General features: G+C 44.4%; 1 protein-coding gene across 2 annotated transcripts in view; it reads left to right on the forward strand.

Annotated features, from left to right (window-relative positions):
- Nucleotides 1–5,586: 5,586 nt before the first annotated feature.
- The window catches only part of LOC116515688 (ubiquitin carboxyl-terminal hydrolase 12-like), a 55,594-nt gene continuing 46,770 nt past the window's right edge, over nt 5,587–14,410 (forward strand). The window contains exon 1 of one of the 2 annotated variants that reach the window (XM_032227850.1): nt 5,587–5,770. In XM_032227850.1, coding sequence (XP_032083741.1) covers nt 5,723–5,770 — 48 coding nt within the window. In that variant the 5' untranslated portion in view covers nt 5,587–5,722. The remainder of the gene's footprint in view (nt 5,771–14,410) is intronic. The other variant, XM_032227849.1, reaches the window with a different exon arrangement.

A 14,410-nucleotide genomic window follows, 5' to 3' on the forward strand; every position in this document is an offset into this window, starting at 1 on the left:
TTCCAGCCAGCGAGGGAAAGGCTGCATCGCTGCGCTCTCCAGTGAAAGCTGACTCCGACTCTGCTCAGCCAATCAAAGGGGTCGGGCCGGCATTCCAGCGGGTGGGCAGACGGACCGGGCCTCCTGCTCGCTCGCTCGCTCACCCACCGCCCACCCTCCTCTGCCTGGCTCGGCTCGGCAGTTCCCGGCTGTATAGTATGTGAAGGAAGCTGCATCGGTGGAGCTGGGGAGGGGGTGGTTTGCTTGGGGAGGGGGCCGCTGCAGGTGAAAAGCCCCCACCGGCACTTCTGCGAGGGGAAGACCTCACAAGCCCCGAGATGGGCTAAGAAGTCCATGTCCCGGTTCCTCTCTCCCTGCCAGGAATGGGGTAAAGGGGGGGGGGGATCCTGGAATAGAAGGTAACCCCCTAACCGACCTATTTTCTCTTCCCTCCAGGGCAGTCTTCCTCACTCTTAGCAACTTTAAGGTGGGTGGACTTCCCAGGATGGATGGCTGGGAAATTCTGGGAGTTGAAGTCCAGCTATCTGAATAAGGGTGCGGGAGGGCCCAGAGGGGTTGGAGGGGGGAGGGGGGGCTCTTGGAACAGGAGGCAAGAAACAAGAATAAAAGGGGCTTCAGTAGGCATTGAAGGCACTGAGGAATTTGGTAAGGAAATCTCTCTGAAACCATAACCCAACTGATCACAAGTTGTCTAGTATACAGGTAGTCCTCGACTTACAACAGTTCATTTAGTGACAATTTGAAGTTATAACGGCACTGAAAAAAGTGACTCATGACCATTTTTCACACTTACGACCGTTGCAGCATCGCAGTCACGTGATCAGAATACAGCCGCTTGCTAACTGACTCATATCTATAATGGTTACATGTGATCCCCTATTGCGACCTCCTGGCAAACAAAGTCAAGGGAATTCACTTAACAACCAACAACCAGCTGCAATGATTCACTTAACAATTGTGGCAAGAAAAATGGGGCAAAACTCACTTATTGTCTCACTGAGCAATAGAAAATTTGGGCTCAATTAATAAGTTAATCATAGGTTGAGGATTACCTGTGTTATCTCATTTTAAAAGACTAAAAATTGCTATGACGCTCCAAGGTAACACATTCATATTTATTTATTAAATTCCTATGTTGCCCATCTTGTGATTTGAGGCAATCTGGATGGCTTAAAGCTTAAATATCAAGTGCAATGAAGGACGGAATATAAATGAGGGCTCTGAATGGAAAATGATTCTATTGCTGGAATTCTATCAGTCCCATTACTTTCACCTGGCTAAATTTTGTTAGTGAGAATTTTCTGAAAATCTTGCTGGGGAAGGAACCACTTTCAACTTAAGACAGCTGCTAAAAAGCCCAGCTGCATGGGACAAGATGTGTATTGTGAGGAGACAACACAAAGTACTGTAAGTTAAGTACTTGTGCTTGACATCACAATGCAAACGTGAAAGGCTAGAGTTTGCATTATTGTACGATGACACACTTGTTGTCTCTTTCACACCATTGTGATTTCTACCATCTGCCTATGTGCTTCACCCTCAAGAGCTCTTCAAATAAACACCACAACAAAAGGGGGCACTTTGCACTGAGCAGGCTACAATTTCATGTTTGTTGACCAATTTGATCCATTCCTATGTTTGCCTTCTTGCAATTAACCTCAGTTTTAAAATGATTCCAAACATCAGCCCTGCACAATTAACCTCAGTTTAAAAACAGATAAACAAGAAATAACAGAAAGAAACATCTGAGGGCAAACACGGTCATTGTCAATCCTTATACAACAAAATCATCTACCACATTTGTCCAAGGCAAAGCCAAGGTTTTAAAACCTTAAAGGAAGGGGGACAAGGTTTTAATTACCACAATTTCCTAATTAAAATTTAAAGAACGCTTCAAATATTGTTTGGAATAATGAATCTGGCGCATACGCACTGAGACAGTTTGCTCTAGTGGTGAAACACCAGGCTACAAAGTAGGAGGCAGTGAGTTCTAGTCCCACTTTAGGCATGAAAGACAGATGGGGAACCTTAAGCCAGCCATTCTCTCTCAGCACAGCCCACCTCACAGGATTGTTGTTGTGTGGAAAATAGAAGATGTTGTATTAGTTATGTTTGTTACCTTGAGTTATTTATAAAGTAATAAAGGTAGAATAAATAAATACAGGTAGTCCTCGACTTACAAGAGTTCATTTAGTAACTGTCCAAAGTTACAATGGCACTGAAAAAAGTGACTTTTGACCGTTTTTCACACTTATGGCCATTTCAGCATCCATGTGATCACATGATCAAAATTCAGAGCCTTGGCAACTGACTCACACTTATGACGGTTGCTGTGTCCCAGGGTCATGTGATCCCCTTTTGCGACCTTCTGACAAGCAAAGTCAATGGGGAAGTCAGATTCACTTAACAACAGTGTCACTAACTGCAGTGATTCACTTAACAACTGTGGCAAGATTGTAGTACTGTAGTGATTCACTTGACAACTGTGGTAAAATGAGACAAAACTCACTTAACAAATGTTTCATTTATCAAAGGAATTTTTGGGCTCAATTGCGATCATAAGTCTACCTGCAAACCTAATATATAAATCTACCTCTGAAGAGATGCTAGTTTACAATGGCAAAATTGTACAATTGTGTTTTTCCCTCCCACTAATTGGCCTTGTTTTTCACCTCTCAGGCTGGGGGGTGAAATTATACGCCCCTCAGACAGGGTTCGCAATTTGGGAGTCCTCCTGGACCCACAGCTGACTTTAGAACACCATTTGTCGGCTGTGACTAGGGGGACATTTGCCCAGCCAACCAATGGCTGTTCCGGCAGGCCTGGGGCTGATGAGTTCCCAGCCCCACTCGAATTGTTGTGACTGTTGTGAGTTTTTTTAAACTGTTCTTTGTAATTTGTTTCTCATTTTGTTTGTTCTTGTATTGTTCCCTTCCCCTTGGTTTGTTAGCCGCCCTGAGTCCCTTTGGGAATAGGGCGGCATACAAGTTTAATAAACCCTAAACCCCCCAAAAAGAATCACATTAGAAAGGACTCTATCTGGTGGATCTTTTTCCAAGGAGCACAGCCGAGAGCTTCCTAGGAAAGATGGGACTTGGGGGAAGATTTGAAGTGGGGATTCTCCTGCAGGTGTCTGAAGAGGAATGGCCTCGGGGATAGCAAAGAAGCAAAAATCAGTTTCCAAGTGAGCAGGTGGCCTAAGCAGATAAGACAGAACACACACCAATCTTTCCCCTTCACAAGAGATTGTTGATGCAATCTGAAGAAAGAGTTTGAAAGAGGTCAGGGAGATAAGACTTGCTGGACATTTCCTTTCAAGAGATGGTTTCTCCAGAGGCAGGAGAGAGTTCAGGGACCCTTATCTTCCTTGCTTATATGTTGCAAGATGCTCTGGAGGAGACTTTCTAGATTTATCTCACCTTTCCCTTTGACAGACAGATGCTAATCTCTCACAAATATTCCCAGAGAGAAATAGGTCTAGCAACCATCCCTAGAGACTTCTTAATTTAAATCAGCGTTTCTCAATCTTGGGAACTTTTAAGCCGTGTGGACTTCAAGTCCCAAAATTACTCCGCAATGGCTATGATGGCCGTGGAATTCTGGGAGTTGAAGTCCACACATCTGAAAGTCTTGATGGATACACATTAAGTTTGTTCAATCAATCATGTTGCTCATATCTAATTCTATACCATAAGCCATTATGCAAACTTTGAGAGCAACTTTTCCAACTCACACATTTGATTAAATAGCTTTGAGGGAGATGGGCGGTATAGAAACATGAAATATAAACAAACAAACAAATTAATATGCAGCTCACTTCAAGAGAGAGATTTTAAATTGGGAGGAGGCAGAAAGAGAGAGAATGGGAAGCTGGGTTATGTGTGAGGCTGATACGTGGTATTTTTTTACTCTAGCAACTTTTAAGATGGGTGAACTTCAATTCCCAGAATTCTCTTACTAGCATGCTTGAGAAACCCAAACAAAGGAAATCAAGCTGGCTGGGTCATGAAATGGAGAGAGGGGTTATGAAATGGACTGGAATGAATTATCCTGAGACTTCATGAGAAAATGGATAATGGTGAGGAGGAGGGGAAAGGAAATAGCAATATAATTTAGACATATACCACTTCACAGTGGTTGACAGTCCCCTGTAAGCGGTTTATAGAGTCGGCATATTGCCCCCAACAATCTGGCTCCTCATTTTACCCACCTCAGAAGGATGGAAGGCTGAGTCAACCTTGAGCAGGGGAGAATCTTAAGCCTGCAGTACTGCATTCTAACCTCTGCGCCACCACTACCGCCATAATCTTTGCGGATACCAAAGGACATAACAGAATAGAAAAGCAGAATTGTTGGAAGGGATCTTGGAGGTCTTCTAGTCCAGGTACTACAGTACTCAGGTACTAGTGATACTGCAAACTCTATTTAAATATAGGAAGGAGGAAGATCATTCAAGTCTACCATATTACCTGAGGAATTCTGGGAAATGAAGTCCACAAATCCTAAACGTTGCCAAGGTTGGACACCCTAAACTAGAGCCTTCAGCAGCTCCAGGGCTGAATGTTACTTTGAAGTGCTCAGCACCCAGTGCTCCTGAGCACCGGTGGCAGCTGGAACTCTTCCCTAGAGGGGTTCACTGGCCCAGATAAAAGCTGCTCCAAGGTTCATCCTTCCCAGGTTTCTGGAGCACCTTGGCTCAACCCTGGCAATTTTAATGATATTGAAATATATGCCGTAGCATCCTGGCCAGGGAATTCTGGGCTTTGCAGTCCATCTGTCTGAAAGCCTGCTGGCCAGGAAATTATGGAAACCAAAGTTTGTACATCTGGAAGTTGCCAAGGTTGAAAACACCCCATTGCCCATTACAGGATGTTGGTTTGCTGGAACCTATAGAATGCAGGTAACCCAAAATTTATAACCTTCCGTTTGGTGACTTCGAATTTTCAACAGCACAGAAAAAAAGTGGCTTATGACCGTTTTTCTGAGTTAGGACCGTTACAGCATCCCCATGGTCACGTGATCGAAATCCAGATGCTTGCCAACTGTCTCATATTTGTGACAGTCGCAGTGTTTCAAAGCTCACACAATCCCCTTTTGCGAACCTCTGACAAGCAGAGTCTGGGAAGACCAGAATCACTTTTTACAACCCAGTTCCCGGAACTAACAGCAGTGATCCATTTAACAACTGTGACAAGAATGGTCGTAAAATGGGGCAAAATTTACTGAACAATGGACTTGTTTCATTTGCTAACGGAAATTTTGGACATTTTGTGGTCGTAAGTCGAGGACTACCTGTTGTTCCTGTATGGGCGAGACGGGAATTTTCCAAAACCCGGCTGGGCGGGAGAGGCGTCCGCAGCCTCCGAGGATTCCCCCGCCCAGACCTTTTGAAACCTCCACCCGCCCAAGCACCGAAGCCTCGCCCCGCGTTCCCGCCCACTTTCGCGGGAGGTCACAAAGGGGCGGAGCTTCGTGGCGTTCGAAAGGGGCGGCGGCGGAACGGAGGGTGGGCGGAACTTTCTTCCCGAGGCTGCGCGGGTAGGACGGAGCCGAGAGCGAGTGACGCGCCCCCCGCCGCCTCCGCCTCCTCCTCTACCCGGAGCGCTTTCTCGGTGGCGCCACCTGCGGCGGCCGCGGCTCCGGCGGCGGCGCTCCCTCGGGCGACGGGCGGCGGGCGGGGGGCCAACATGGCGGCGACGGCGGGTTGCGGGTCGCCGCGTGAATGGCAACACTGATGACCATCCGGAGACTTGCCTCCATCTGTATCATGGTGAGGAAATGAGGAGGGGCCCGGCAGGAAACCTCTTCCCTGGGGCGGTCCCGTGGGCAGCTCTCTGAACACGTGCAGAGTGTTTTCTCCCGCGGGAGAGGCGGAGGGAGGTGGGAGGCTCGAAGGGTGTCTTCTCTCCTCTGAGCGCCTGTTTGGATTCATGGAATCAATGCACGTCGCCCCCCCCCCCCCGCTGCTGACTCTGGGATCCCAAAGACAAAGCCTGCTCCGTCCACGCAGCTCAGGGGGAGCTCGGGCTGCTCCCTCCATTCGGACTTTTCTGGATCCCAGATTTCCCTTTCCTGCTCCTTTTTTTCAGCTAACGACCCCAGTTTGGAGCCCCCTCTGGATCATCTTCTCCCCCTTGGCTAAGAGGGGCATCTATCCCTCTATCGCTTTTTCTGATAGTTTGTTTATGACGGTGCTCTTTAGACCGCATCCTCCGTTGTTTTTCTGTTTGCTGTAGCGAGAGATGTCGGTAACAGTTCTATTTCAATGGGCCTGGCCTTATCGGTGATTTGATTATGACATAATTATATGCAGTTACAACAGTAAAGAAAAGCTGCCATAGCAGAATAAGGGGAGAGGGCGTCGTAAGTTTGCACACAATGCCAAAAGGGTTCTCCCTCCATTCCTTGATAAGGTTTTATTTGATTTTTATTCTGCTTCTTTACTTTATAAGTAATGCAAGGCAGCAATCACTCCTAATACACTTCCTCCTCCTCCTATTTTATCCACAACAACCCTGGGTTAGGCTGAGAGCGAGAGCATGACTTGTCTTTTTCCTCAGCTTTCTTGTTCCTCTTTGGTCCCTTCTGCTTTATTACTTTTAGTTATTTTTCTCCTCAGTATGTTTGCCACAGAAAACATATCCTGGAGTAGAAATGGCTTGAAATGTGTGAATGCACCGTGAGGTGCGCAGATGAGTCATGTAGGTGCTCTGTGGACTTGAGCTACAACATGTAGCCTGTTGGGAGACGGGTGACATGGTAGATTCCGTAAGTTTAGTTCATTAAAGTGAGTAGGATCATATTGTTCCCACATTTTTAATGTAATTTTATGTCACATAATCTGTATAGAAGTGGAACGAGTTGGTGAAATGAGAAGCAATACAGGTAGTCCTTGACTTACGACAACAATTGAACCCAAAACAAGACATTTGTCAAGTGAGTTGTGCTCCGTTTTCCGAATTTTCTTGCCACAGTTGTTAAGTGAATCATTGCAGTTGATAAGTTTGTATAACACGGTTGTTAAGTGAATCTGGCTTCCCCATTGACATTGCTTGTCAGGAGGTTGCAATGCTCACATGACCTTGGGACAGAGCAACCATCAAAAGTATGAACCAGTTGCCAAAGATCTGAGTTTTGATCGCATGATCATGGGGATGCTACAAAGGTCATAAATGTGAAAAATGGTCATAAGTCACTTTTTCGGTGCTGTTATAACTTTGGACAGCCATTAAATGAACTATTGTATGTTGAGGGCTACCTGTATTTAACAATATGGAGAGATTAAAATGTCTAGAAATAGTAATATATTAAATGTATATGCCACCTAACTTTCAGTAACTCTGGGCAGTTGATTATATGTTGAAATCTTATTTTGTCCCCCCTTTGACTCCAATTCATTTTTATTGAGTCAGAAAGTTGAGTTAGATGCTCTTATATAGTGGTGTATACTTAAAGTAGCACAAAGATGTGTTGCAGTGTAGGTCCTTTCTAGCCAGCAAGCATGAGATTTTTCCCTCTGGGTTCCTGAGAGAGAAAATAATTGATTGTCAAGACCAGAAAGGAAAGCAGTCTTCTGCAAATGAGGAGGTCCTTCCCCCCTGCAGCTCTTGCAAGCAATTCCTTCTCTCCTGAAGCAATTTGTGCTGCAGGATTGATGCTTGTACAGCATTTCATTCCAGCAAAGATCATCTGGAATTCTCATTGCTTTGTATTGGGGAAGATCTCTTGACATTTTATATATTTCATCTTTTAGCTTCCTTCCTTCATGAAAGTCAAGTGTCATGGGATAGTTTTGACTTGAATGAAGGAATGCAGTTGAAACTTCATCTAGATGAGAACCGTGCATTATAGGTGAGAATAATCTGTTGATCTGATTGGAAATGCACAACTGAGTGATTTGCGTTCTCCTTGAATGCCTCTGTTGTTGATCTGCATCTCCCAGCACTACAGCTGCTGGAAGCCGTGTTCAAAAATACCTGGAGGGAATGTGTTGCATAACCATGCCTTTAAGACTGAGGGATGGTGTTGAGATGTTGTCATGGATGTGGCATTTTGTTAAACCGCAATTGTGTCAGTGGTTGGGTGTATCATTTAACACTGTTGGCTTGTTTACCAACTGTGATCTAAAGAAAACTGATTTTGCCTCCATTAAACAGGATCTGATTACCCTACATGCTTTATTGAGGCTGATGTTGCTGATGGCTTGGAAACATTCAGTTCAGTTTTGAACTGAAAAAGCTTCTTGGATGAGAAGCGAAACATCTTCAAGGACAAACAAAGAAAACTCAGTTGGCTTTTGAAAATTCACCTTTGGGATCAGTTTGTAAGTTTCTACTGTCTGGCCCATCAGAGCCCATGGAGCCTTCTCCCCAATATCCCCAAATCTTTTGAATTGTCCCCCCCCCCCGAACAAAGTTTCTATTTTTTTCTTTCCTAACTTCTTTCTTTTAGCTTGTAGTTGTCTAGTTACACTATATCAGTGTTTCCCAGCCTTAAACTTAGACGTCCACCCTCAAAATACCTGAGCAAGCAATGTTGTGATGGCATTCTGGGCATTGAGGTCCACCTACCTTTAAATGGCCTCAATTGAGAAACATTGTGCTATATTAAACATTCAAATAAGATCTTTGTTGCAGTTGTCTTTCTTCTGCTGCTGATCACTTAGATCATGGGTGTCAAACTCGCCGTGTCATGTGCCATTCCGTGATGTTTTTCCCTTCATGGAGCTGGGGTGGGCGTGGCCTGCATGTGATGCATCTGGTCCACTTTGGCACCCCTGACTTAGGTGTTTAATTTTGTGGTTTGGTTTTTATTTTTAAAGAATGGTCTGTTTTTAAGAGGTTTTGCTCTGAAAGATGAGTTAAAAATGGCAACATAAGAATAACAATGATAAATATCCAAGTGTTTCCCATCCTACCTTCTCCCTGGATGCTTAACATCAATGGGACATTTGGCTCATATATTTGGAATCCATATCCTGTCTATTTCTTTTCCCACAGATAAATTCTCAAGACAAAAGCTGCATTTCTCTTTAAAACTCTTTCTGAGATAGATAAATGAATCCAGTCCAATCAGTTTATCTTCTTTCTGTCTCCCTGAATCTCATGGAGCTTCCCTCCACCCCTTGTCCAAGAAGGCCACCTGCATTATGTTCATCCCCAGAGATTGTTCTAGTTTCTCGTACCAAACCACACCTCGCTCTGCAGAGGTACATGGTGTTGATGGCCATTTAGCCATTAAAAGAGTCTTGGGGAGAGTGTCTCAATCTTGGCAATTTTAAGATAGGTGGACTTGGCTGTCTGGGGAATTCTGGGAGTCGAAGTCCATGTATCTTAAAGTTGCCGAGGTTGAGAAATACTATTCTTGGATAAAAACATTCTCAATGGAGAAAAAGGCCCTTGACCTTTCCACAGCAACCTCTTTCTCCATCAGTAGCTTTCGGCTTCTGTTGCATTTATTCGACTCATTATGTTTGTTTCTAATGCATTAATGTGAATAAGCACAGCAGTTTTGGACCATTGGGCAATATAAATAGTCCATAAGTGGACAAAATCTACATGGAGGCCACCAAAATGACATTGAAGCATGTGCCTCTTCTCAGTCCCCCAGAACCTTCTCTTGAATCCTCCTGGTGTTACTTAGAGCAGTGTTTTTCAACCTTTTTTGTGCAAAGGCACACTTTTTTCATGAAAAAAATCACCACCATTAGAAAATGTTAAATTTTTTTAACTCTGTGCCTATATTGACTATATATAAAGTAATTCTCTTGAATCCTCCGCGATTGTTGCTATGGGCGCACGCATGGGACGTCAGTGACGTCCCTGCGTGCGCTACCTCCCGGCGGTCCCCGCGTTTTTAAAGTAAACGCGGGGCCGCAGGGACTTAATAGAGGACACAGACAATGTTCCCTCTAATTTTTTTTCAGTGTGAGCAGAAAAGTATAGTGTTTGAGCGGCATATTTTCATGCCTGAGCACCTGAATTTTTTTCACAGATGTCACCTAAGACAACAACGAAATCAGTATTATTTGAAACTCAAAGTTATGTTTATTCAAGGTACCCGCTTAATTAAAAGTGCTATATAATATCAGTATCACTTAACAATGGTCCTGCTTAGCAACCAAAATGTTGGCTCAGAAACTCTGGCATTGAAGCATGCAAGTCTTAAAGCTGTCAAGTTACAAGACCTTTTCACCCCTAACCCTTTAGAAAAAAAAATCCCAAGGGTCTCCAAACCTGACAGCTTTAAGCCTTGTGGACTTCAACTCCCAGAATTCCTCCTCCAGTCATGTTGGCTCAGGAACTCTGGCATTGAAGCATGCAAGTCTTAAAGCTGTCAAGTTACAAGACCTTTTCACCCCTAACCCTTTAGAAAAAAAAAACCCCAGGGGTCTTCAAACCTGACAGCTTTAAGCCTTGTGGACTTCAACTCCCAGAATTCCTCCTCCAGTCATGTTGCAGCAACGTCATCTGCGTGGATCTGCTCTATCTTCGGTTTTTTTCACAGGGGGCAGGGCTGCCGCTGAAGATGCCAACGAGCCCCCGCCGCCACTAGAATAGCTGCTGCCGCCTCCTCCTCCTCCTCCTCCTCCAACAGCACCAACATATTTGCTGCCCAGCGCTGCAGCCGAGGTGAAGCCTCCAAAGCTCCCGCAGGCGCCCCCGCCCATGGCAGCGGCGGCGGTGCCTCCCCCTCCGCTCGGAGCACCTCAGCTGGGCTCTGGGTTACCCCTGCCGCCGCCTCCACCTCCGCGGTTTTTCAGAAGCCATGAGGCTTTTTTCCCTGCTCCCCCCCCCTCCGCCGCCTTCCTACTAGCTCCCGCGGCCAAATGACTTCTCAAAAGCACGGCGGAGGAAGAAGGGGGAGGGATAACAAGGGGGCCAGCTCAGGTGCTCTGCGTGGAGGCTAAGTCAAGGACTGGCTGTATTGCAGAGGAGCTGGGAGCCACCCAAGAATTTCACGGAGCTACGAGGAGGAGAGCGAGCCTCTGAGCAGCTGCGGGGAGCCTGCCTGGCCAGGAGCGACCTTCGGCTGGACGGAGGGGCGAGGGCTGCCTGGAGAAACAGCAAGGGCCCTTTTGAGCTAGTGAGCAGGAACGTTTGTGGAGCACACCGGTTGTGTGTGGAGGCTCCACGCAGAGCACCTGAGCTGGCCCCCGTGTTATCCCTCCCCCTTCCTCCCAAAGCGGGAGCTTTGGAGGCTTCACCTCGGCTGCAGCATTGGCGGCAAATCCGGCAGTGCTGTTGGAGGAGCCGCGCACCTTAGAGGGAACAGTGGACACAGAGATGTCCCGAGGCAAAAACACCCGGCGGGTGTTTTTCCCACGGCACACCTTACACTATGTCACGGCACACTAGTGTGCCGCAGCACAGTGGTTGAAAAACACTGACTTAGAGGGCAGGAGGGAAGAGGATGAGGCAGAAGAAAGAAAAAGCTGTGCACAGGTAGTCCTCAAATTATGACCAGTCATTTAGCAACTATTTGAGTTTATAATTGACCTACCTGGGGAGTACAGGTAGTCCTTGACTTACAACAGTTCGTTTAGTGATTGTTCAAAGTTACAACAGCACTGAAAAATGTAACTTATGACCGTTTTTCACACTTACGATCTTTGTAGCGCCCTCCATGATGAAGTGATCCAAATGGTTCCAACTTACGATCGCTGCTATGCCTCAAGATCATGTGATCTACTTTTGTGACCTTCTGACAAGCAAAATCCACAGGGAAGCCAGATTCACTTAACAACTAGGTTACTAACTTATGTTATGAACTGCTTAAAGCGCGTGATATTTTCTATCAGTTCAATCTAGGATAAGGAAAAGAAAATTATACTGATGAAATATTGAAGCAATGGGATTACCTACTTCTTATTTATTTCCAGCCTTTATTATTTTTACAAGTAACTGAAGATGGCAAACATATCCAACAAATCTTCCTCCTATTTTCCTCACAACAACAACTCTGTGAGGTGGACTGGGCTAAGAGAGAAGGGGGGGGGGACTGGCCCAAAGTCACCCAGCTGGTTTTCATGGCTAAGGCAAGACTTGAACTCACGGTTTCCTGTTTTCTAATCTCATACTATAACCACTAGACCAAACAGGCTCTCTGTGTTCCTGCCTCCCCCTTCACCATTGAAGCTGTTTTCCCTATTTACCCCTTCCTTCTAAATCCTGGCTTCCATTTGCACATCTTCATTTTTATTATATTTTATTTATCAAATTTATTTGCTGCCCATCTCATGGTTCAGGTGACTCGGGATTTTATGAGTCCAGTCTACATCATTTCAAGCATTTTAGTGGCTATTTGCTGCTAAGCTTCGTGAAATTTCCCTTTGTGGAGCCACTTTTAAAGGCAGAGCTAATACTTTTGATAGTTTCTTGTCTGCACTACATTGCAAGGCTAACAAGCTTTGGGATTATATATTTGGAGATCCTGGATGCTGCTTTATGAAATAGTTGCTTTAACACACTTTGACTAAAATAACTCTTGCAGATGTTGTATAACTGTAGTGGGTTGCTTTTGGCACACTTTTAATCTATAGCATGAAGGGCCTAGGGTGACTTTTCTGTTAGCTTCTCTCCATGATCTACTCCAAGAGGGACAATTAATCTTAGAGTTAGTCTTTTGATAACATGGCCAGGAAGGGATTGACTAGTAGATTTGGAATTCAGGCATGTTTCTGAACTGTTACTGATCTTTGCTTGCCAGTATGCCGGAGATTTCTTTCTAAGGAATAGCTGAAGAGTAGTCTACACCAGAGAGTAGCAAGTTCATGACTCATCCAGAGACACAACAGACCACCTCCACTCTGCATGGCTGCATTGGTGTTACAGGCATCTAGAGAAATATTTGCCAGCCTTAGCCATTTTAAGATGTGTGGACTTCAAATCCAGAATACCTCAGCCAGCATTGCTGGCTGGGGTATTCTGTGATTTGAAGTCCACAGAGAGGAGGAGAAAGCTGTGCTGGATATGTCTGCCATCTTCTGTTATTTGCAAAAATAATAAAGGTGGGATTAAATATATAAATAAAACACTGATCTAGAGTAAAATTTCATTCTCAATTATTTTACAATTTATATTATATATTTCCATATGTTTTTCAAATAACAGGGTTTGGGCAAAGATTGCAGTAGCAATCTTCCCAGTGAAAGGTGTCAATCTACTTTGCTTTAATTTGTGATTTCCTTGGTTTTGGCTTGTCAGAATGGCAGAGTGTTGTAGTTGGATTAAAACAGTTATTAAATAGTCCACTCATTCTTCTTTTCAAGCTGTTAGATGATTTATTCCAGAACTTTGACCTTTTTCATATTCATTTGCCAAAATCACATCCAGTTGCAGCTGAACATTTCTTAGAAGTGTTATTTTTATCTGAAGGGAATAATTCTGTGTTTGAGATTTTGGTGCATAAAAAAGAGGACACAAATGCCATGGCTGACACTCCCACAGAGCTCCATATGCTACTTCAAAATTGACAGAAGGAGAAAAGAAGTAAATAAAATTCAAATCTTAACCCAAGCGTTTCTCATTTTAATCCAGTCTATTCCCCCTCATCATCTTATGTGCAAGGCCACCGGAGTCACTCAGGCTCTGCCCAGGCATCTGCCCAAATAATATTTTGTACTTAGGATTGACAGGATTTTAGGGAAATTCTGGCGTGATGGTGGAATGCAAAATATAGCACTTCCACACTTTATTTGCTTGTAAAATGCACTATGCATTTTATACGTGACATGCAAAAAAAAAAAATTCTGTTCTTTAGCTTTTGTGTTTTCCAGCTTTGTGTTTCTTTATGTCAGAGAGCAGCCTTTGGATAGTGTGGTGGTTCCACTACTTTTATACTCAAGCAGTATCTCAACCTTGGCAAATTTAAGAGGTATAGATTTCAACTCTTAGAATTCCCTGGGGAATTCTGGGAGTTGAAGTCCATACGTCTTAAAGTTTCCCTGGTTGAGAAATGCTGCACTAGGGTCTCTAGTGACATAGTGGAGGAGTGATTTGTATATCCGGAAGTCGTGTTCAGGTAAGCATTTGGGATTTCAATACTCACTTCAGTTAAATTGGGGCTAGTCCATCATTTTTCAAGCTTGGAAGTCTTCATGTAAGAATATTGTTTGCATCTGTCATAAAGTAAGCAGCACATCGTCAACTGTCAAGTTCTGTGTGTAACCCTTTGATTATATCCTGAGTGGTGGACTGTGGTAGTCTGTTAGTTTTTGTTGTCCTCCCACCTCATAATTACATGCTTCAGTGATTTTGTTACTCTATTTGTGGCAAAACCGTACTTAGTGCTTGTTGTAGGGAAAATTGACAGGCGTCTCTAGCAAGCAAATGAGTGGATTTGGGTGACAATGTGTTAATAGGGATGAATCAAGTGTGAGGTGTTCCTCATTGAAATGATGCATCAGCAT

The sequence above is a fragment of the Thamnophis elegans genome, chromosome 12, assembly GCF_009769535.1.
Source record: "Thamnophis elegans isolate rThaEle1 chromosome 12, rThaEle1.pri, whole genome shotgun sequence".
Classification (NCBI taxonomy): Eukaryota; Metazoa; Chordata; class Lepidosauria; order Squamata; family Colubridae; genus Thamnophis; species Thamnophis elegans.